General features: G+C 38.5%; 1 protein-coding gene across 1 annotated transcript in view; it reads left to right on the top strand.

Annotated features, from left to right (window-relative positions):
* Window positions 1-17,348: 17,348 nt before the first annotated feature.
* Window positions 17,349-25,861, top strand: part of ANGPT1 (angiopoietin 1) — a 152,900-nt gene continuing 144,387 nt past the window's right edge. The window contains exon 1 of the mRNA XM_054635521.2: window positions 17,349-18,081. Within this exon, the coding sequence (XP_054491496.2) occupies window positions 17,785-18,081 (297 nt within the window). The 5' untranslated portion in view covers window positions 17,349-17,784. The remainder of the gene's footprint in view (window positions 18,082-25,861) is intronic.

Consider the following 25,861-nt stretch of genomic DNA (forward strand, 5'->3'; position numbering starts at 1 on the left):
CCACAGAGATGCCAACAGAGATGCAAAGCCAGAGCATTTATAACTGTACCCCCACTGTACATAGGTTTGTAACTATATATATATAAAGTGATTATATCATACCCTATTTTATTTAGATACATATGTTTGCATATGTATTTGTAAATTTTTGAATATATTTATGTTTACATAAATGACAGACACATATACATATATATATTTGTAACCAGACTGTGTACTAGCTACTTCTCAGACCAAATGTGTTTGAAAGTATGTAATTAGAGAAGACAATTTTAGTGTTTGTTTTTGGATGTTTTAAAAAATATGGTACATATGGTACTTGCCTCCCTTCTTTCAAATAAAGAAATTTCTGTGATGATCCAGGTACTCATTTCTACCTTCCTAATAGAGAAACCAAGAAACAAAGTAACTACAGTGACATGCAATTAATCAAAGCTTTTTCTTTAGTAATTCAATTCATTTTCAAAATATCCTTGAATTTAACATAAGGGTGAAAATGAAAGTGGAATTATCATTGACCTTTTTTGTTTTGTTCAAGTAATTTCTCTGGGCTACTCTATATTAATAGAGTTATTTCACAGAAGTCTATTTGTCTGTGGTCTTCTGAGTGCTGCATTCAAACACTGTAAGTGTTAGAAAAACATGAAAATTGAAAATTTACAATTTAAATATTTAAACACTTTATATCATATTTCCTTCTTGTTTAGAAAACCCAGGTTTATAGAGAAGTTAGGTACTCAAAATTCTGGTTTCCTATAAATATTTTTCAGATAGCACTATTAAAGAATTAACTTTTTAAGTATGCTACTATGTTAAATGTTGTATGCTAGTATGTTGAACAATATATAATGTAGTCTGGCCTTCATAAAAATATAGATATTAAGATTTAATGTGTAGTGAAAGTAGTAAATATATATATTTGTGATTTTCAAAGCTTACCTTTAATGAGAAGAAGATATATTTTTAAAGCCACTATATAATTTCTTTTGGTGCGACAGCTGTGTCCTACACACACAACAACCATGAGGGAAACCATTCTTGCATTGTCTAGATCTATTTGACATAACTTCAACATGATAATATTGAGGATTCAAGAATTTTATAAATAATTCCTCGTCTCCTTTGTACTTTTTCTTTCTCTATTTCATACTTATGGTTTAGGGCTTTTTAATAGCTCCCATTATTTCTTGAACTTCTAAAAAGTAGATTTGTTCATGTTTGTCACATATGGGGGACTGTGCTATTTTAGACTGCAAGTAAACACACCTTAAATTATGATTATCTTCTGGTTCTGCTTTTTAAACTCTCTATAGGCTGACCGTATCACTAAAGTTGAGTAAATGCCCTGGGGTGGCTTCACCTTGCATCCTGTGTGCAGTTTTGGGCAGCACAATATAAGAAAGCCATTAAACTCTTACAGAGCATCCAAAGGAAGGCAACAAAGGTGATGAAGGGTAGTGAGAGGAAGCTCAATGAGGAGCAGCTGAGGTCACTTGGTCTGTTCAGCCTGGAGAAGAGAAGACTGACAGGAGAGATCACTGCAGTTACAACTTTCTCATGAGAGGAATAGGAGGGGCAGGTACCAATCTCTTTATTCTTGAGACCAGTGACAAGACCCGAGGAAGTGGCAGGAGGCTCAGCATTTTCTATGATTCTATGATAAATGCACAGAACTAAGTGTCAGAACAGCTGTAATCTACACTGTAGACGTAGAGCTTCAGTCTTCCTTATGACTCCTTGATACATGACAATTGTTGTTTACTTTCTCTTCTAAATTACTATGAAAGATTGGAAATCACTTATCATGCAAGTGGACCTGGCATGTGGTTCCCTACACTACTAAGAAACAGCTATTTTGGTACTTAGTATACTTGACATAGCAAATCATACTGGCATAGACTAATTCATACCCATACCCTTCAGACACACACTTCCTCTCTCACTCATATTTGTGAAGCTTTTGGTGGTGCAAATTTACATTGGCACCAGCATCATTGCTTACTTGAGCATTTCAGTTAGTATTAAAGCTACCTGCTCATAAATATCTAAATAGAATTTACCTTGTTTCTGCTTTTGCTCTCAGTGACTAATTTTGTCTCATTTTGCAGCTGACAGAAAATATAAACCATTGTAGTTAAAAGATTTTTGAATCTTTATGCAAGTTACAAGAATAAAGAAGCCACAGCAGAATCCTGCACAAATGTGCATGAATGCTGCCATTGTAAAATTGTGAGGACATTCAGAGTTCTCTGCTGCTGCTCAGTCTGAAGCAATCAGTCCGTTTGGTTCAGCTCTTGTTCACAGACATCCCACACCTTGTGTGCCTTCACTGGTGACCTGTGTAGGCTTCTGGTGCCACAGAACTGGAGCTTGAGACCTTTCTTTCTTTAGGAAGGACTGATGTGTTCATCACACACCACACACAGCAGTGTGGGCTCTGAGTTTCGAGCACTCTGAAATGCTAATGTCACTACACGGAGTTTAAGATTACATATAGGTCAGCGTTATGTGTAAAGGGGAGAATGACATTTCTCCAAGGACAGATAATATTATTTATAACAGATTTCTTGCACTTTTCAGTGATGGTATCAATTGTTTACAGTTGACTGAAACAAGTAGAATTAGTCTGATAAGGGATCGAGGCTTGGGTCCAAGCCCAGATCCTTTTACCAAGGCTGCAGTAGAGTCAGTTGTTGAGATTGTGCAGTCAGAGAGTTACTGAAAGAGTAGCATAAATATTTTTGGGCAAAATCCTCATTCCATGGAAAAATTTTCATTAACTTTAATGACTTCAAGATTTCCCCCCTGCTGTGAAGCTGATTTATCATTTGTACAGGGCATTTTTAACAAAAAAGCCTTCGCTAATGCCAGAAATATGACATTGCCTGGACTGAGTGAGAGGCTTAGTTATTTGTTGTTTTTTTTTCTTCATTTATGAAGAATATATCTGTTAAGACAGCCTCCAATCATGAAATCACATTCTGGTATAATGATTAATTTCAACTTTTAGAAATTTTTCAGCTTTGAATATTGTAGAGGAACAATAATTGAAATACTTTTAATAAAGAAATATGTAGTAGTGTGAAAATAATTGAAATGGGAAATTTTTACAGAATTTCACAGAATCACAGAATGTGTTGAGAAGGGACCTTAAAGATTTTCTAGTTTGAACCTGTCTTCCATTGTCCATGATGCCTTCCACTAGACCAGGTTGCTGAAAGCCCCATCCAGCCTCATCTTGAACAATTTCAGGGTTGGGGCATCTGCAGTGTCTCTGTGCACAACCATTTCAATCAGTAGTATCTCTTAGTTGGCAATTACATGCAGAAAACTTCAGTGAGCTGGAAGCCAACATGTAGGTTTCAGTGGCAACTTGAATCTCTATTCCTTTTTTAAGCTTTGTTTAGAAAATGAGAGAAAATCAGGGAAAATATGCAGCAAAAGAAAGGATTAATTTCCTGTGCACGCCGCAGGTCGTTAAAAGGATATATATAGTGATCTTATAGTGATACTTGCAGCTGGTCAGAAACTGGCACCGTGGACCCTAGGGTACATTCCCTACATTTACTAAAGGAAGGGTTAAGCCGGGACGGAACCTCTGCCTCCTTGCCCCGTGCCCAGACCGGCCTGCGCCCCGCGCTCCCGCTCTTCTGCCGTTGCAGCTGCGTTTGCAGGCGGCGGATGTGCTTAGCTGGAGTACAGAACCTGCGGGTTCTGTGGAGCCCCTCAGACCACTGCCAGCAAGCCCTTTGTGCTCAGACGCGGGGCTTTGCCGCAGCGGCGGTGAGGGCTCCGCGCTGGGCCCGCTCGCACGGCCCGGCACGGCCCCGCCTTCCCCGGCCGCAGTGCGGGGCGCGGCCGGCAGGGGGGGCCCGCGCTCCGCCCGGGAAGGCGCTGAGGGGGCGGCAGGGAACAGGCGGCTCCGGGAGCGCACGGGCAGCAGCGAGGGAGCCTTATCAGCGGCTAATCAGCCCTGGGAGCGGCTCACACCGCGGGAAAGAACCGCTTTGTCACTGTCCTAACATGTCTAAATAAACCAACAAACACCCCCACCTTCTTGGATGAGGATATAACAAGAATTTCAGACATCTATTTCAGGCCTCATGACAGTGGCTGAGGGAGCTGGGGGTGTTTAGTCTGGAGAAAAGCAGATTTTGCTTGTTGCTATCTTCAACCACCTGAACGGAGGTTGTAGAGAGGTAGGGCTCAATTTCTTCTCCCAGGTAACGAGAAATAGGATGAGAGGAAATGTTTTCATGTTGCACCAGTGGAGGTTTAAATTGGATGTTAGGTAAACTTCACTGAAAGTGCTGTCAAGTCTCAGAACATCCAGGCTGTCCCTGAATGTGTACAAAAGACATGTGGACAGGGCACTCAGGGATGCGGTTTAGTGGTGGACTTGACAGTGCGGGAGTAACTTTGTGTTCCTAGAGAGTTTTTTCCAACCTCTACAATTAGATGATTCAATTATATAGCAAAAACGTACTAGTGACAGTGCTATAGAGATCAAACTAACTTCTGACAATCTAGACTTTGCTTTCATCCAGTGACTGGGAGTTCCTTTGGTTTGAAACATATCCCAAAAGCCTGTATAGATAAGTGCATATGAACTGAAATGAATGTTTTTTGAAGTAGCTTCTCCTACAAGGATGGATATCCTAGAGGGGATTTAATTTTGAGGGTTTTTTTTCAAAAGTAAAATCATAAATATGCCTCCGCTGCATCACTTAAATTTTACATGAACATGAAAGATATTGTATGAGTATCTTGTTCAATTCTGTATCTGCTTAAATGCAGCTTATCTACCTTTATCTTTTCTTAACTGTGTAATGACTTTTTTTACTAGTAGTAGAATCTGTGTAAGAGTTCCCATCATGGGTGATCTTTGTCCTTTTCTTTGGTTAGTAGTACAGCAAAATCACTCTTATTAAATCAGAGCAGTGCCTAAATATAGAGCAGTAGCATAAAGCTGAAGAGATAAAAAATGGACTGCAGCTTTCTGTCATTGGATTTCTCTTTTTGTTTGGATTCTAATAATGGTTTTCCCATCATAATCAATTTACCTCAAAACTCCTATGTTTATTGCTTAGAAAAGAGTTAAGGTAGACTCTTGACAAAGCACTTTTTTTTTCTAGGCCTAACTACTCATAAGCAGCATTTTCTCACTTCAGTTTCCTTTTACCCTTTTGAAAAAAAAAGGGTAGTAGTGATTTAACATTACTGAGAACTACTTTGCTATAAGATTCATCTGCATATTAAGGTGCTGATACGCACAGGCACCATACTTCAAAAACCCTCCTCTCCTGTTATAAACCCCCACCAGTAGAAGTCTCCCACCAATGGGAGATTTGACATGAATCTCACCCCAACTTCCAGTAGCTTCCTGATTTCCAATTTTATCTAACACTTCTACTTTTTGCTCATCTGAGGAAATATTTATGTATATGAAAATACACTAGTTGATTATAACAGAACCTATCACAAAATCACAGCCTAGTTATAGTTCCCTTCTTCTAGTTGTTTTTTCCTCCTTTCTTAAGGCATGTTCCTCATCATCAGAGGGTTGTTTAGACTGGGGAATCATAATACTTGTCTCCTGCCTTTGTGACATATAAGTAGCCTTTGCACAGGGCTTTTGACAAATAAGTAGGTTTTAAAGTGTAACAAACAAACAAACAAAAAAATGTGCCAAAACAACAAACAAAAAATCCTCAATCCAATGAAAATAAAAACAAAAAACCCAAAGAAAAATGCCATGTATTTATGTTGCCTAACTACTTTGTAGAGAAATATGCTTTCCATCTGGAATTAGAAACTTGCAAGGCACTTTCCATTTAAACACAAGCAACCAGCTTCTTTCCCTGAAAAGATAGTCTTTTTCTTTTGAGCTCCATTACACTTGAAGGCGTTTATCACTCATGATCTTTAGCAGATCAATTAGATATCTTGGGCAATATTCATACAACACATTAGTCAAATGGATAAGATCTTGAACTTGTCATGAAATTTTGTCAGTATGCAGAGGAAGATTCAGATATTTGCAGCAGCCTGTGTTGTCAAGGCATTTTAAACCATTTAGTAGAGGCAGCTTCAAACTTGCTGCTCAAGCACCTTGCATCACTATGGTTTGACTGAAAAGTGCCTCAGAGAAGATTGATAGCTGTCTGGAGACCATATGGTTGGCTTTCTCTAAATTATGTTGATCACAGTCTGAACTGAGTCTTTTACCTTGTGTCTATAAAGAAGAATGCACTGTGAAGCTGAAATCTTCTCATCAGTACTGATCTGTCTACTGAGTTCAAATACTCTTTGTTTTGTCTAATCTCTGATGCAACAGTGAATCCACTTCTCATCTTTGCATGATATCCTCAGCTAAATGTTTAAATCATGTACTAATTGAAAAAGCATGATAAAAAGTAATAGAGGAAGAGTTTTTTTTTAGGCTCTGTTAAAATTTTGTAAGCAAATATTACTGTGTTGCAGGTTTTAGATTCCCCCTTTCTTCCGAGGTCCTGCATTTTTAGGAATGCTATACTTTATAGGACCAAATTCTGGTAAATGCTCTGGCAGAAAGATACACTAAGAAAGGCTGAGGAAAAGAAGTTTAAACTTTGAAAGTGTTGCAGAAAACAGAGAGAATGGGATAATCTTAGGTAACAATTTAATGAAAATAGTAACTATGATGATGTTTTGTTTCCTTCCCATTTTATTAATTGAGAGATTGACTTGCTTTAGAGTATTTAATATCATTTCTGCTCTGAGTTATATTTGCTTATGTTGCCATTCAGCTCTTCAGGACCTTTCTTATGCTGTTGAAAATAGAAAATCTCGCCTTGGTAGGATGAAAATGGAAAGCACAAAACAACTTTCAAAATATAAATTGTTGATAGTGCCTGCTACAGAAATTTTGGAAAAGGATTTTCTTTCTCTCATGAACAGCACAAGGTAGAGAAAGTGGTACCTCCTGATGCTTATACCTCACACACTGATAAGCCCCAGCAGAACATAAATGGTATGTGCAATTTATTTCAAAAAAGCAAGAAAAACAGTATGGTGGCAACATAATTATGATATTACAACTTCACCAGCATTCTTCAGTTCCCATAGACCTTTCTGTCTGCTTCTACAGTACTAGACAAAGCCTGGCAGCCTCCCTGCCTCCAGAGGGGCACACAGCAGCACCTGCTTCAGATGCACAGCCTTGTTTTGCATATCCAACTGCCTTATTTTCGGAATGGTGAGTTTATACTTGCTTATTGCCCATGGCAGCATTGAGAGTGATAGTTCCATATTTATAAAAAAAAAAAATTATTTAAAAATAGCAAATGAGCAATAGAGAGCTTGCAGGAGCAGATAAATCAAGGGTGGAGTAGGCAGAGCCACATCAGATGTCACTGCATTCTGCACTTCATCCCTTATTAGTGGTCCCAGCCACTTATAGGGTGTCATATTGGGTAGGGAATTAAGGGAACCTGAGTTCATGGCACTTCAGACTTGGATGTGTGTGTAGCTAGGGCAGATGAAAAATCCGTGTACAGGGTATTTCTTTTATACACTTCAGAATCTAAAGATCAAGATTGTATCATGCAAAAAAATTCCGCAGAGCCTGGCTTGCTTTGCTCTGGTTTACATCTTCAAAGCTGTACTTAAAATTTTGATGGCTAAATTTGTCCTCATTTAGCCACTTGTTTTAAAATAATGATTTTCTATATAAAAAATATTATTGGCCAGATGGTAGTTTTTATAAAGCACAAAAACAGTGTTGTATAAATTACTGAAATGACACTGAATACATGACATTTTATAAACATCTGATTTTTTTACCTTTTATGCAAGGGATGTAAAGGACTTTACCAAGAGTAACACTTGGATACACATCTATCTACTCTCCTGCTTACTGTGCTTCTTCTCTGCTTCCTGCTTTCTTGTTCCAGCAGTTATAACTCAAGTTAACTCAGTGCCACAAACCTGGGTCTTGCTCTAGGACCTACCTGGTTATGCATGGCTGATAAATGTTCACTGGGCAGCTGCTGAGCACAGTCTCCAAACAGGAGAGGGATGGTCATCCTTTTAGAAGGAAAAATGTGAATTTCCTCATGTCATGTCCCACCCATTCTTCATCATTTCACCAAGATAATTTTTACCTAATCCAAAGGATGGGTTTTAATTATTTCACAGGACATATGCAGAGAAAGTTGCAGCTAGAAAACTCCACATTCTGAGTAAGAAGGTTGCATCAAGGATGCTAAAAATTGAATAGTGGTTTTGACAATTTTTTTTTTCTTCTAAGAATTATACATCTCAATGGCAAACCAGGGGAGAAAACCCTAAACTACCAGGAGTGATCCCTTTCCAGGTCATGAGCCCAACACTCCCCAAGAGCCAAGGTTAATATTTATCTATTGCCCTGTGGCCATAATTTTGAAGGTGTTGATCTTAGGGATTAATTACTGCTTTAAACAGGCAGTTAACAGTTTAAACAACATTTTTATTGGCATACAGTAGTTAATGCCTAGTAGTGTGCTGATGGGTTTATGATGACTGAAGTGAATTAAGAGTTCATCTTTGAGTTACATGCTCTTGGAGGCAGTGGGTCATTTGAGAACCATGGGTTAATGTATGTGAGATGTACAGTAAGTATTGTACACAGAGAAAAAATGCTCATTTTTAAATATTATACTTCAAACCATTCTGTGTTCTATTAATATAATATGAGCTGAAATTAAGCTCTCAGGCTACTGGTGCTCCAGTGACCTGGTGCCTAAGCACACATGTTCCTGGGGACACAGTCCAGGCTCTGGTGCTCATTTTTCAGAGCTGGTTCTCCAAGGGATACAACAGTAGAAGAAGTATTGCTGGGGTGTCACAGGTCCTACACTGTACTGTGTTTGCAGAAGTGGCTGAAGAACTGGCTGCAAATCTCATTATACTTATAAACATGTTTGGATTCAATACAGTTGCTATAGCATTTATATGACAACCAGCACTGGAGGAAACCAAAGATATTTTTAATTCCATTATCTTCATTTTTATGTCTATAGTGATTGAGCATTTTGAGATCTGATATTCTGGCCACGTGCTATAGGTGCCAATCTCAAACGGTGTGGCTCTGCCTGCTTTCTGCAGGGAACCACAATCCTACAGCATCCTGAGGAGTGAGTTTTACACCCAACATTGGGCATATGTGCCAGAGCAGGTTGTACAGAAGAGCTAGAAAGAATCTCTGAAGGGAAGGTAGCACTCCTTCCCTGTGCCTGCAGTGTGACATGGGGATGTCTGCACCATGGGGCTGGTTAGAGATGTGCAGTACAATGCCTGTGCCCTGGTACTAGGAATACCCTAGTCCCCATGGATTCCTAGCTCTATTTTCCAACTCTGTTCAAAAATACTGTCTCTGACTTCTATTAATGCCTTGAGTCTAACAGGCCAATTAATCAGAGCCAATTTTTGCTGAATGTTTCTCCCACATAAAATTATGACAGCTTGCTGTCTAAGTATAGGATGAGTGCATCCTATATTTCATCCAAGACGTGTGACACGTGGATGCAGGGAGGCTATTTAGTGCGGTGCAGCTGGCGCGCCTCGCTGCTGCGATTCCACAGAAAGCTGCTCACAAACCATAGCTAGCCTCTTGTCTCACTGCTATTTATTTGTCTTGTCTGGCTTCTTGTTTCCTAATTAAAAATGACATCTACAGTTGGGAAGAAGCTCATTGGTCTCTTAAAATAATTTTGACCAGTTGATTGAGGTTTCTAGTTAGTTAATGATGAATTTTGGTACTGTGGGGATGTTGCCAGAATGTCGCACAGAAAGCCAAGTCTCTGCCTCATATACACATATGGAATGTGAAACCAGAAGCTGTTTGCAAAAATAAATAATAGGTGTGGGGAGGAAAGTACACTATAAAATATAAGATATATTTTATTTATAAATCACCTTCTTAAATAAGAAATGCTTGCAATTCCTAATTCCAAACTGTCTCTCCTGTGCCTCTCCTTTTCCATGGCTGCACTGCTGTCTATTTACTTCTTATACCTCAGATTCCTGGTGGCTTATTCCTGCCTTTTTCTCTGCTATATCTGTCACCCAGTGCCTAAACTCTTAGCTGCTGGGAGTGAGTGAATAAATAGACTGAATGTACAGAAGCTGCCATGGTTTTAGGGACTGCAAGGACCTAGATAGGCAGAAGTCCAATATGGCAGTCTTGCTATCAAAGTATTCCATCAGTATTTCACTTAATTCCTGAAAATGCATGTAGTAATACAGATATATAATCTATTGGTCCTGTAGGAGAAAGAACTGGACATTCTGTCTCTCTTTCAGAGAAAACAGTAAGATTTTAAGGATTTATTTTTTGCAAAATCTGAGCTTGTCAGACCTGTGATAGGTTGACATAGCCATGGTGAGTTTATATTTCCTATAGTTTGAACTGAAATGCAACTTTATGTTGTCTTTCACCAGGTTTTAGAAGAACATTGGCAGTGTTTTTGGGTTTGTTCCATTTACTGCATTTAAAGTGTCTCCTCACAGCAGATAATTCTGTCGCTTCTAAGCTAGGTTGCCTATGCTATAAATCTTGCTATTGTCTGTGTCAAAAACATCTATACTGCTCATGTTCTACTCTCTGCTTCCTTTCATACTTTTTATCCTCTCCAGAATGAGCACCAGTGAGGTATTTCTGGATGCTGGAAAACTGGGCTGCTTGCATTGGGTAATATCATTACTATTGGCCTCTCCTCCTGTTAGAATCAAAGTCTGGCCAGAAAGTTAAGCTAAGTTGGATGAATGCTGGAAGACCACATGGAGTTGAATGTTGCCATTCATGAAAAATAAGACATGAATCCAAAAAGCTGCAAAATTGAGATTGGTCACTCTTGGGACTCAATTTCTCATTTAAAATGAAATATGTTTTGGAAACATCATTGCATTTGTCACATTCTCCTTTTAAATAGATGTCTAAAACAACTGTTTTAAAGTTGGACTCAAACAAGAGAGCAATCCAAACTATTAAACCTGTTTTCCCAGTTTACAGCTAAATCAAAAGATAGGTATTTTACCAACATAATTAACTATTAGCTTTTTGAAGGATGAGTTTCATCCTTTTGACTGAATGCAGAAGATGTGTTATGATTGTTCTAGGAAAGTGATAATACCAGACTTTTCACAGAAACTTGTAAAAAGAAGACTTGGTGCATTATCTGCAACTTTTTTGTCTTTCCCTCTTGGTGTATAGATTACATCTCTTCCAGGCCATTTTTTTCTAGTCCCTTAGATTTGCAGGCTCTTTTAAAAAAGTATGTAGAAATTAATCAGAGCTTCACCAAATCTCAAGAGAAAACGTTGATGTTCATAACTTCTACCACAGCATTATATCCAATAAAATTCTATTCCTGTGGATTATTTTATGTAAGTCTGTTCTAGGTAAAAATTTAAGGAAAATCAGTCTTAATCAGAAAAATCTATCTATGTTTGAAGTAGTAGGTCTATATTTTTTCTAAATGTACTTTAGCCAAATAGTTTAATTCTTGTATTACTAAAATACTGAAAAGTGACCTGGATTTATATCCTTTTCTATGTGAAGGAGAATATTTTACATTTCAATTTTTAATATGTTGTAGAACAGCAAAGACTGAATTTTGCGGTTGGTGGCTCAGGATGTCATTAAAGTTGATAGGGAGTTTGGCTGATGTGTCTCGACCAGCAGAAGAAATCAGAATATGAACTCATGTTTTGCTATGAATATACAAACTCAAAAGGACCAGAGTCTGATTCCTGCCTCTCTCCATATCAGGCAGTAGAAGGATTTATATTTGGGGCTCACCTCCAAATGCTCTGACCATCCTTGTCAGTGGCATCATCTCCCTCTTTGCTGCAGTTGCTGAGGTGAAAGATCTGAGCTATAGAGAGGCCTGTGAGGAATAGACTTTTTGGTAGGACAGAAAAATTGAGCTCACAGGAGCATCCTGCTCAGGAAGGGTGGGTAGATCTCCTACTTCTTCTATGGAAAATGTAAGAGATTTTGCAACCAATATTTTGTCCAGTGTCTCTTAACAATTATATATCTAATTCTCCTCAGAAACAAGTTTTTTAAGCACCTGAATCAGAATATTGGTTTCCATTAGGGAAGAAGGCTCTAATCTTAAGAATTTGAGTTAAGACTCCAAAGGAAAGATGTTAATTTGCTAGTCTATAGAGTCAGAAGAAACTGGCTTTTTTGTTATTAAGTGTGCAACTTTTGGAATACTCTTTCTCATTTACACTTCACTAGGGGACTGCAATTATTCCTTTCTTAGGCAAATCAAACTATTGTGGTTCCTGCTTTGTGACCTCAAGAACAGATATACATGTAGCACTGCACTTGAGGCTACATGTTAAATTGAGCCAGGAGCTGAGGGTAACACATCAATGGATTGCTGTTTGTCCCATGCATTTTCCCTGGAGAACATTAAGACACAGAGATAATTCACAGAATAAGTAAATCATTCAACCTAAATAACACTGCTGATAAATAATTTCCACCAAACTGCACTTTCAATTAATTTGCAACAGAAGGCGCATTCAGATGATCGGGCTGAAATGCCTGTAGGCGTACAAAATACCTTTCTTTTAAAACTAGGCAATTTTTTGGTTTTTTTTAGGCTTTACAGGGTAAGATCACTGTTGGTCTTTTCATCAGGCATTTTGATTAGAGCATGTGTTTTTATCCTTTTGAAACAGAGATATCATACCTACTGTGTCCCATTACTGTGTGATGTATACTGTATCCTCTCTGATAGTGTTGGGGTTGGTCTTTGAAAATAACTCAAGTATACAGAAATTTTGAAAATAAGGGACAAAACTTACCCTAAACAGATAACAAGAGGATGCTTGTAACTTTCCTCCTTCCCCAGAGAGTGAGAGCAAATTCAACAGAAGTAATCTATGTGCTTTGTCTCTACATGCATAAGCTCAAAGATTGCTTATGAATATACGAACAACTAGATTTTCCCACATCATGAAAATAAGTTTTTGGGAAACATTTACCTCTCTCGTCTGCAATCATACTGAAAAGAATCCAATAAACCTTTTGTGTTTGACAAAATTCAGACAGGTTGTACAGCATAAACTGTAGCTCAGATGATTCTGTAAACCACCACCTTCTAAAAGCTGCTTTTTACCACTCTGTTAATGCTCACAGCTGTTTACTTGTTCTCAAGTGTGAAATCAAATGCTGGGAGAGCTGGGCTGGGCTGCAGTGTGACTGAGCACCCATCACCGTGTTCCTTTGAAGGAAGAGTCTGGCAAGCAGCATGATGTGGGATCATGCCTTAAGCATGCTCATGTGAGTATACAAGCTTCAGTCCTGAGGAGAAATTTATCTGAGATGATTACTTGTTTGTCCCCTGGAGAGCAAGGAAAGAAAGCATGCAGGTATTGTGTGCTATGAATAAGTGGGGCCACTCCACTGAAGTAACTGGAGAAGCATTAGCATGTAACAAGTCAGGGTTGAGAGACTTAAGATCCCATTTTATTTGCTAGAATTTATATATGTAGAATAAGGTTCTTTGGAATGTGCTAGGCTAATAAATATTTTTGTACTCTACTTTTGGTTTACTGAGAGAGAAAATCTTACTCATTATAGCTATACTCAGAAGCCACTCTGCACTGATTTCCCATACACACCAGGAAGCTGAGTTGGAGTAATTCCAAGTACTGTGTGTGACATGATGCAACCTTAGTGCAGCAATCTGCAGCATCTGCAGCAATAACACATATTTCAGCAGAAATGCAAAGAGAGAGAAATAGGTTTTGTTTTCCCAGAATTTATAATTGAACTATGAGCATGCATATGTATTGGTAAATGCCACTAAATTGCATTAATTCTAGATATGTAGGAACCAATATCATGTGAATGTAAACTTTATCTGGATGTTGAATTCTCATTTATTTTGCTTTGTAGCATTGATTACATAGTGATCAATGGTCTTTTCATCAGTAGTATTTTGCATAGCTACTAAATAAACAATGGGTTTGAGACTTTGCATGGTCTGGGAAGGAAGCCTCTGGATCCATCCCTTCCCTGTTACACAGAAGGAAAAGTTCAAGGAATACAAAACTAATAATTGTGATGGAGGAAGTGGTCTTAGGAAAATAAAGAACTTTTTAAACACATCCCTACTCAGTTTCTGGTTGAGCAACTGTGCAATCCTGGGCAAATAATTTAGATTTTATCTGTAGGATATAATGTAAGATTCTACAGAAATACCCACAGTGACTTAGACTGAACTGTGAGAACTATTTTTTTCCTCATCTCACTGAATTTTTCAGCTCTTACAAGGCTGGGACATGTCACATAGACCATGTGGTACTGGAATAATAAACTGTACATTTATCAAATCAGGTATAAGACATCAAACCGCTGAAATTCTTGAGCATTATTTTTGAAAAGAAAAGAAGAGCAAAAAGAAAAGCAAGACTTATCACAAGAAAAATAAAACACTTTAATAAGAACAGGGAATTTTAGAAAACAAAAGCTTATCTTATTTCTGAATCTGTTTTCCTTAAATAAAATGGAATTCCTTATAAAATTGCAATGTGGAATTAAATTGAATAATCTGTAGATCTGGAGAAAAGATTTTTTTCAGTGTTGGTTGTTACACTTCTGCCTGTGTATGCAGGGAGCCATGAGTGTGTCAGGGAGGAGTGTAAACTGAACCTGGCCTGCTTGGTTCAGTGTGTTTATCAACACAATTTCTCTGTGTGTTTGGGGAAACAGCAAGCTGACCTTGCTAGTCCCTGTGTTACAGCACTGGGAATGTCTGTGAATCTAGTTAGGGACCCTGGTGAATAGCTCCAACTCTGGGGTCAGCCAGAGCAGCCCTAAAGCTTGCTGAGTTTCTCTGTAGCCAACAGAGGTGCTGCCATTTCAAGGAGCCCTTGAAAATATTTAAGTGTATCCCATCACAATTTGTGCATCCTTTTCTGTGCCTCCCAGTGGGCTAGAAAGGCTGCAAACTGCAAACTAGGAGTGAACAGAATGGTTCCTGGGCTTCCAGCAGACTCCTGGCATCCCTTCCCTGCCTCTGTGTGAGACCCCACGTGTTTGGACACACAAGATGTCTCAGAGGCACTACTCCTACAGCTCAGATGTGGACAGTGCATGGGTGGGGGAACTGGACTCCCTTTAGTAAGGAAGCCCAGTGCAGTGTGCTGGTAGGAGATGCTCTGGCTGCTGCATGGCTCTGCCACATCTCCCTGCTGTGACTCCTGACAATTGCACATTGCCCCTGATCCATCCACTGGGGGCCTGGGGCAGGGGGTCTGAGGGGCAGGTGCTGTGGTGGGGAACAAAGCTGGAGACAAACAAGCAAATCTCAAAGACTCCTGGTAACTCTGCATGGTTCTTGAAGGTCTTGATGGCTGTTGTCCCTCAGGAAGGGGACAGAAGGGGAAGGAGAAGCTACCTCAAGTCAGCAGGAAGGGGCCATGTAACAGCAAGGAAGTGAGCCAGCTCTTCTGTGAAATCCTCATCTGAAAAACATCAATTGTAAATTTGCAATCTCGTTTTCCCACATTTGCACATGAATAAATCTGATGCTTAAATGCTCTGCAGAAAATGAATGAGGCATTTGTGTAAATGTGTGTTCATATTTGAAAATATCAACTAAAAATCTAGGAAGCCTTTGTACACCCACCTTTGCTATCCCTCTTTCAGCTGCTCTGAGGCCCTTTCATAAAATACTCTTTTTTACTTACAAGAAAAGCATGTATTGTTGCTGTGTTTGTGCTCTGGTATTTTTGCTTTGCCTCAGAGAGAATAGCTGCTTTTTTGCTAACCCTTCAGTTCAGTGTCTGATCCTACCGTTTTCTTCCTTTTTCATCTCTGATCTTAGATGAGCAAATACCTCAGAAATACATTTCACAATAATTGCAAAGACAGCGTAAAAAACCACAGCAGCATTAGTTCTGGTGGTGATGGTGAGTTATGAGAAATCTTGTGTGCGAGGAAGAAAACAAAGAGTTCAGTTTTCAGAAGCAGAAAAACAAGTGCTAAGTTGGCCTGAACAGTTCAGAGGTGGAAGGATATTCTGATTTTGCTCAAAGAAACAGTAGCATTGATGCTTTGCTTTTTGCTTTGCATTCTTCCTTTTTTTCTCTCTGTCTATATATTGGATATATAAAAAATTTAGAGCAACATATGAATTTCTCATTTTTTCTGTTTTATTGTAGGGAATATTACTTATTGGTTCAAATGCAGTGATTTCTTTCCAGATGCAAGATGTTTTGCAGTTTGAATAGGAATAGCTTTCATGGGAACAGGACAGATGCCTGGCTAAATGTTCCAGGCAGTTATTTTAGAATGACATGGTAGTTGTGATACAGGTCACAATTACATGAGCACTGAAGTTGTTTGCACTCACTATTTGTGCAAGTAGGACTCCTTGATGTTTTTTTTAATGATGCACTATTGCTATTTAGAAGACTACTGACTTTCGTGGGAAATATTGTGCAAAGTGCTCCACATTAGTTTTGGCTGATATTTATTTAACAACAACTAGTGCAGGAAATCAGATCCAAATTCCTCTGAATTTCATGAATATTCCAGTCCTGTTTGTAATCTGTACATTTTTTATTTGTCTCTAGAAAATACCAAAGGCATTATTTATGATGGTTTTTTAAGCAATTACCACAGCCTTATTCTGAGGAAGTTGCCCCACAGGAAGTTTCCACATGTAACATAGGGTACCTGTACAGCCCAAACAGACTTGCAAATTGGTGTTATGCACGTGATAAATATGCAGTGGTACAGAAGATAATCTGGAATAGTTCTGTCACCATCTCTCACTGGTTTTTAATTAATTACCTTTGTTTAGATACCAAACACAGAAAATTATTATCCTTCTGAACTGCCTTTTGCAATTACTATTTGGCAACTCTAATTTCAATATAAGATGTAAAACAGCTCTCTGAAAGCTGTTAAAGAAACACAACTGTCTTAGAAAATTAGATAAACCTAGTGAGGGTTAAACTTAACTTTTTCTTCCTGTAAGTGTCATAAGCCTGACCTAGAATTCTTTAATAGATACAGTGCAGAGCAGAACTGAAAGTATTTTTAATTTCACTGCTTTGTATATTTACACAGGGATTACAACAAACTTCTACACTTTATCTACATTTTAATAGGTCAGTGCGAACATATGAAGTGTATTAAGGTGGACTGACTTACTTATTAAAGTGACGTGAATTCGCCCAAAGCCCCCAGCAGTTGTGTGCAGCAGGGGCTGGGCAGACATGCAGGATTGAGGTCATGCATCCAGCCAGTTTGTAAGATGATCCCTCTGTACTGAGCCATCAGCCATCCTTAGCATAGGGGCGCACTCATACACGCATTCCTGTCAAGTCATCTTGTGAAAGGCTGCTTGCTTCCAGCTTGGCTTGAAAGTGCAACCTTAATAAAACTCACTGAAGCCTGAGAGAAAATAGCAGTTCTGCAGCAGATAGTGTAGGGGAAAGAGACTGGGATATGCATATGCAGCTGACTAAAGCAGGCTACATGCTGGACTGTAACAGAGAGGAAACAATAAATCTTAGCTACTATGCAATAAATATTCCCAATTTTAACTAAGGAAGCTATCCTCACAGTGAAATTCTAAAAAAAACCAAAACAACCAGTTTATCCAAGCTTGATTCTTAAAGTGTGCTGCTCCGCTCCTTTTTTAAAGACTTTGAGGGAAATTAAGAACAAATTTAAAGAAAGAGGAAGAAAAAGTTTTTCTTAAAGCAGGAAAGGAAAGTAATAATAACATGTCAGTTTTCTTTTCCTTTGCTTTCCTGGCAGTGATTCTTGCTCTTGTAGGCTGTACTAACCAGCGTCGGGGTCCAGAAGGCAGTGGGAGAAGATTTAACCGGGTTCAGCACGGGCAGTGCACCTACACTTTCATTCTGCCAGAACAGGATGGGAACTGTCGTGAAAGCACAACAGACCAGTACAACACAAATGCTCTTCAGAGAGATGCTCCTCACGTGGAACAGGATTTCTCTTCCCAGAAACTGCAACATCTGGAACATGTGATGGAAAATTACACTCAGTGGCTGCAAAAAGTAAGTGCTTCTTTTTTTGTTTCTCACTAAATGATTTCTTTGGGGGATGTTTATGCTGTTCAAAGTTTTCATTAGTTTCTAGGAGAACAGAACTAATAAGGATTGATACAGTTCTTGGCTGTGTAGGAGAAAAATGTTTTAGCCAGAGTGCACCCTTCATAGTGACAGTGCTTTTGGGAGCTGAATTTTCTTCACTTTACTGAAAGATGTGACTTCTTAAGGCTTTTTTTCAAGAAACGATGCATGCATGTGAGTCAGAGGACACAAAAATCCTCCAGGGACTCTACTGACAGAACTTACTAAATTCTTATAAGCTCTACTTACAGTTCACAGATTCAGCTCAGATGTCATGCAGGATACCTGCTACTGTGACAGCAAAAGAGAGCATTTAAAAAAATTGGCATTTAAGGGCACTGGGTTAAGAATATCATTGTTCCTCCATAAACAGATCCTGTAATACTATTCTACCCGGCTGATTGCTGGAAAGAAACAGGAAAATATATAGGCATTCACCCTTCTAAAACGTCACAGTAAACGTTTTTAATCATGTTGAATACACTGGTCTTGAACAGCCTTCTTCAATTTGTGTTTATATATATGTGCATTCTTTCCTAGAAAGGGGAAAATGGGTTTCAAGGTGTTGCAGTAACTTAATAGAAGTAATTATTTTTATGATATTTGGGTCTGAAAGGCTTAAATATGTGAATAATTTCACTCATCTGAACAGTCCCAGTCAGCATGATTACTCACGTGTGTAAAATTACATGTCTTGCACAGATATTATCCATACCTTGCTAAAGAAAATGTTTTGCTGTAGCTGACCAGTTAAAATAAATACACAGTCTGTGTACAGCTATTTGTGATATTCCCATTCACATGCTGCCATTTTGACCTGGCAAAACTTAGAAAATTGCACAATTAAGTGGTGCAGCTAGTCATGTAATCTGGTACAAGAAAACTTCTGTATGTACCCACTTGAGAGATGCAGGATTTAACTCCAACAGAAGTTCTTACTAAGAATGAACATCAATAAAATTCACATGACTCTACTAGCTTTGCTGAAACTTCATATTAGCACAGTTGCTGCTAACCTACTCATTTACAAGTTTTGTTTCATCCAGACAGTACATAAGACATAAATGTGTTAAAAAAGCCCATGCAGGTCCCCCACCCCCCTAACTCTACTAGAATTTTTAGAGAGGATTTCCTAAGTTTTTGGTAAATTATATTTGTTCCCTTGCATATCTGGCCATAGCAAGAGAGAAAAGATTCTGTGCAGAAAATATTACCAAGCATTTAATTTTCAGACTACTTCCCTCATTTTTTAATGTCTTGATCTGCCTTGGGGAATATAGGGCTGGAAATAAGCAGATGTTTTATGTAGAGGAAAATAAATTATTTTACTGTGCCTTGGCAGGCTGAGACAAGCACTAAAAAGAGGAAAGTTGTTTTCTGTTTTTATACACATATGATTTTACTTGAGGAAATTGCCTGCTGAATCATGCTTCTAAGACTTAACTTATTCTGTGTTTGTCCACTAGAGACTGAACTAAGATCACTGTTTCACAGTGATCATGAGGAAATCTGAGTGTCTGGAGTGTGAATGTCTGAGGGTTAGTCCTCTCACACTTTGGAGGGAAGTGATTAAACAGGTAGGAAGCCCAGTGAAAGGGGTTTATATTAGGACTGCTTTCTTCTGCAATGATTGTAAAACTGGCTGAGGGCCGAACTATTCCCCTCCTCCTTTCCCTCCCAGCCCCCAGTGTCCTGCTCCCAGGAGTTAGCATAAAACTGGGATTATGCATGTATCCCCATGTGTCAGTTTTCCTTGGAATGAAAGGACCTGTTTCTCTGTGTGAAGGACCATGTCTCACTCTGAACAAATGAGGCTGATGCAGCTCCTTTATAGCATCTCTGAATACTGAATTTGCTTTGTTGCTGTTGCCACTACAAAGCATCTCAGCCATAACTCATTTCCTTTCAAAACCCGCATAATGCTCAAGTGTAATGAATATATTACGTAGGTATCTCCCATCTCATTTTTATAGTCTGCATTCATTTTTCCCCCTAAACTTTCTACACTAGGCAGCATTTTACAATGCACCTGCTGTGACTGAACTAAAGAATAATTAACAGTTGCAGGTCTTTTACTGGAAGAGAATACTTATAATCAGAAAGAATGTTTAAGAATTTTATAAATAGTCCGATTTACATAAAAGTGTTGTGTTTATTACTTCAGGTAATATATATAGCCTCCAATAAAAATTTCCATAGCCAATGTTTGGCAAAGTGAATTATTTTCAGAGCACAAATGCTGCCCTGTGACATTTGAAAGATACTTACTGTGAAATTTTGTAAGAATCGTGGCTTGCCTTAGTTTTAATTTAAAAATATTATTTAATATCCAAACTATCAGAAGCAAAACAAGTATACTTTTCTGTAAAAAAATATTTTCTTAATGCAAAATTGCTTCTTTGATGATCTACAAGCTTGATTGTGGATAAAAATGCCCTTGCTTTGGGAGCCAATTATAGGCAATTAAGGCCCAGCTTTGTCCATTATAATTTGCATATCTATAATCAGTGTAACTGGGGTTGGTTGACAAACCAGGGACATGGCAAAATGCTCTGCACAGAAACTCCACAGAAGAAGATGACTTGGTAAACATTTTTAGAGTTTTTCCTAGAACTGTTTATTTTAATACCGGATAACTTTCCCCATTGTTTAAGCTTGGGTTTCATTTCTGCAATATGTTTATACTGATAGTTCAAAACAAACAGTTCATCACATTTTCTTTCTTGCAGTAACTGACTGGCTCACGTGACACTCTTTGGTATTTAGTTGCAGTGTCTAAGGATTGCCAAAGAGGAGTTACATGAAATGTTATCATCATGTCTTGCTTAGGAAGTTGCTGTTGGCTTGCTGAACTTACAGTATTGATGGACTCAGTGTACATTCAGGATAGCTCTATAGATGAGTGTTTCATATACTTTTCCTGTCATCTAAATGGCAGAAACAATGGTTACAACAGTAATGAGTGAGTTTTACATGATCCACTGCTTCTTTTCTTCTAGATCATTATTTAAGCAGAGTACTATAAAAGCTTAAAAATATTGCTTAATGATAGTATACTATTAGAAGCTAACACATACAAGTATTACAAGAAGGTAGATAAACCAAAAAAAGAAAAAAAAAGCAGCCATAACTCAATTTCTTTCCCTTCAAAGTTCTGTTATTCACCATCTACAACCAAGGAAGTATGAAATTATTATCTTTATTCAGTCATTAAAGAAACAAATTATGAGCAGTTTTTCTGGGATATCTGTAACCATTTGATAGTCTACAGTTCATTCTCAGAATAAATAAACAAAATTATTTTTGTGGTCTTTGTTGACTTCCTTATTTTGCGACAGTAACAACACAAGTGCTCACCTAGGTTTTAAGCAGGTAAGGGATCTAGGTTTTGAGGGGGCCAGACATTATGTAGAAACACATGGCTTTTGGAAAGACCAGTGTCTGTCACTGTGTGCTGTGACTCCACTGAAAGTCTGTCCCTTTGTGCTGTCTTTACCATCAGGGGTTAACTATTGTTTTCTGCAATGAAATATAATATGCTTATATGTGTGGAGTGGCTGATTTTTGCCTTGGATTATATATGGTTTGCTGAAGATGGGAAAATCCCTTATCTGTCACTCTTACTGTGAAGCAGAGTGGAAATATGACACAGCAAGCTGAGTGAAAATGTGACAGAGCATACGCATACCCTGAGCAGTACAGATCTAAAGAGCTGTAATCATGTCCTATCAGGCAAATTTATGTTAATATAAAGATGGAGATGGTCACTGTGTGTGTGTGAAAATTTTTTCATATTAAGAAACCAATTTTCATGAGTTGAACTATCACGAGAAATGTTAAAAGTTCCATTTTATTTATAATTATCTTTCATTGGGCATTTTGCAATGTAACATGTGACCTAAAAGTTCACATGATATTTGGATGTTAAATGCAACCAGGAGATGCATGATGAATTCCTGCTAACTTCCACAAACACAAGGTGGTCAATGGATTTGGAATCTGGTATTCTGAATGTATGAGCATTACTAACAGAGCTGTGCAAAGAATGGCTTTCCAGTAAATCTTTCCTTTTTCAAGGTGGACCAGAGCTAAAAGAAAACAGTGAGAAATTTGCGTCCGAAACTGGGCATTATTTGGTGGCCAGCTCAAATCTGTATTTATTTTTTAGACACAGAGGCTACTTAATCTGGGTACTCCCTTCTGCTTTGGAGTCAATGAATTCTCATATCCAAAGGAGAGCCTCATTCTAGTGATATTTGAAGTGCAGTTCCCACAAATGTTATGAAAGGGTGGAATAAAAATTAGTGGGATTTCTTAGTGTACTACTCAATGAGCAAGTATATATATATAAAATCCAAATTTAAGGAGTAAAAATAATGTAATGGAAATAAACTGGCTCCAAGAAAATTAATGTTTGAGTGTAAATCCAAAATTGCTTATATTCCCCCAAAAATCTATTGGCCAAAAGCATGCCTGCTTTTCAAAGCTTATTAGTCAAATTTCTCAAGTCCTTGGAATATTCTGATGTACCCACAAGAAAAAGACAATACTTCAAATGTGGAAATGCCTGAAATCTTTACATTATTGGAGAATTATTTGGCAATTAAGTTTTTTTTTTTAGAAGCAGAAGAATCAGGGAATTAGACTGAAGGACAGTTTCACATGTTGCCACATTTGGTAGCAAATCACTTAAAAAAATTTCCCATGCTTGGAGGGAAAGCTTTATCATAATTTTCAGTAGGAACTGAATGTGTTTATTTACAGTGATGACAGCCATAATTAGGAAATTTCTGGTAACAATAAAATATTACATTTATTAGTCATCAGAATTGTCCAACCAAGACGCCCAGTGGGAGATCTCATTTGGAGCACTGAGAGTTTTTCTAAATGAAACTGATATCCAGTAAATGCTATGTCATTTTCAGGGTGCTGAGAACTCATTGTTCCCATTCAACCAAGCAACCTACTCCTACAGTGCTGTGTGTCCTGGGGAGAAAAAAAACACCACTGGGGGAAAAGTAATGAGGTTGGGTATGTCAGGTCTGCATCATCCCACCCAAACTTAGATTTATAGAATCATAGGATCACTAAGGTTGAAAAAGATTTCCAAGATCAAGTTCTACCTTTGAACCAAACATCATCATGTCAACTAAATCATTGCACTAAGTGCTACATCCAGTCGTTTCTTGAACACCTTCCTGGACAGTGACTCCACTAAGTCCCTGGGCAGCCTGTTCCCATGCTTAACCACCCTTTCAATTAAGAACTTTTTCCTGACATCAACGTGAACCTTCCCTGGCACAGCTTGAGGCCATTGCCTCTTGTCCTGTCACTTGCTGCTCAGGAGAAGAGGCCAACCCCACCTCACTACAACCTCTGTTCACATAGTTGTAGAGAATGATAAAGTCCCTTTTTAGCCTCCTTTTCTTCAGGCTAAACAACCTCAGCTCCTTCAGCTGCTCCTTATAAAACTTACCTTTAAACACTTTTTAAACTTATCTTTAAACCAGCTTTGTTGCCCTTCTCTGGACCTGCTCCAGCCACTCACTGTCCTTCTTGAATTGAGTGGCCTGAAACTGGACACAGCATTCAAGGTGTGCTTTCACTAGTGCCCAGTACAGGGCAATCACTTTACTAATTCTGCTTGCCACCCTATTTCTGATCCAGGCCAGGATGCCATTGGCCTTCTTGGCCACCTGGACATGCCCTGGCTTACATTCAGCAGCTGCCAACCAGCACCCCCAGGTCCTTTGCCACTGGGCAACTTTCCAGCCACTGTGTCCACTGCAGGGGGTTGTTGTGACCCAAGGGCAGACCCAGCACTTGGCCTTGTTTAACGTCGTACAGTTGGCCTTGGTCCACAGATCCGGCCTGTCCAGATCCCTCTGCAGAAACTTCCTACCCTCCAGCAGATCAACACTCCCACTCCACTTAGTGCAGTCTGTGAACTTACTGAGGATGCACTCGATCCCCTCATCCAGTTGATTAAAAAGTTACTAAATAGGGCTGGCCCCAATACTGAACCCTGGGGACTGCATGAGTGACTGGCCACCAGCTGGAAATAGCATTCACTATCACACTCTGGGCCCAGTCTTAGAGCTAGTTTTTAACTCAGCAAAGAGTGCACCTGTCCAAGTCACTGGCTGCCGGCTTCTCCAGGAGAATGCCAGTTACCCAAATAGTTTTTACTTTGCTGTGGAGAATCTCTTAGTGCTGTGTCAAGAGGCAGTAGCAAGCCCAGAGGAAGACTCAGCTGTCTGAACTGTTCTGTGGAAGTCCCTGTTTCTCTTCACTGACCCCAGGAAAATCCTGAGCAGCTTGCTTACTGATTTAAATGCCTCAGTTAAGTGTGATGGATTTAAGCTTTACTTCTGTCCATGCCTGCAGTATGGACTTCACTTGTGACTGCTAGGAAATTGTAAGCTTTAAGTATTCCAGTTTCCCTTTTCTAATACAGATATAGCACTACTACTCAATTTCACAATGCTGTTGGGAGGCTTGATATATGTTATTTTTTTGTGTTGCTTTTGGAGTCTTTCTTGTGGAAAGAAAGACTTTCTTAACAGTGTATGTATTATAATAATGTTTCCAATATTTACAGAAAATTGTGAGATTAAAATCATTTGGAAGGAAAGTAACTATAATGTAACTATAAGGAAAGTAACGATAAGTAAGTAGTTCATAAAAAATAAGCAGACAAATACAATGAATATACATCTGTAAAGCCAAGAATATCAAAAGTTGCAGTTGGCTAAATGGGTTATTTGTGTCCTGCTCACAGAATAGTCCTCATTCTTGCAGGGTTTTTAAAACCCATCAAGCTGCTGCTCCAACCTGTATCCACCTGCAAGGAACTGAGTCTTGTACAGATTCTCATGACCAGTGAGGAATACCTTGTTATTCAGTGCTAATGTTTATTTTTGTTAATTATCAAAATTAAATGTTAATTAATAAACAATTAATTTTGTTAATTTGCCAAAATTAACAAAAAAATTGGATAAACTTGATTTTATCAAAACTGGGGTCATTTGCATGACCTATTGCAAGCGAAATCTGAAAGGTGAAGATACTTAACCGTCTACTTTTATTCATCTCAATTTACAGTTTAGCTTAGTTGTCTTATTGCCTGTATCTACAACAATTGCGGACAAGGAAGAGCTAGTAAATGAGGACCTTCTAGAACCAGCATCATTGTTTAAGTTTGCTGTGAATTCATCTTTAACACCAGCAGCTCAAGTGTCTTGCATAAACAGCCCTGGTGTAAAAGTCTTCCCAGTAGCATAAGAATTTCCTCTCTTGTTAAGGGGTTGAAGTTTGATCAGGAAAAGGATATTGAAATAGTTTCATATTTCCTAGAAAAAACTTTTTCTTATGAAACAAGCTGTACTTAACACAAGGCTATTTTTCTGCAACCACATGTGCATATTTTAGACAGTGTTATGAAACACCAGGGTGGTGAATATTCACTTGGAAGGATAACTTAGAAATGTCATAAATTGTTGCACATTTGCACTGCATTCTCTAATATTTCTGCACAAAGAGCAAGATTCACTTTTCATTGTCTTAGTTAGGAATCAGGTTACTTAGATTACTAAGACAGTGTAAGTAAGTCACTACACAACTGGGATAAGAATTCTAATCAGGGACTTACACCAGTTTAATTTTCCCTGTTTAAAACTGATACAAATCAAACTAGCATAACTTT

The sequence above is a fragment of the Agelaius phoeniceus genome, chromosome 1, assembly GCF_051311805.1.
Source record: "Agelaius phoeniceus isolate bAgePho1 chromosome 1, bAgePho1.hap1, whole genome shotgun sequence".
Classification (NCBI taxonomy): domain Eukaryota; kingdom Metazoa; phylum Chordata; class Aves; order Passeriformes; family Icteridae; genus Agelaius; species Agelaius phoeniceus.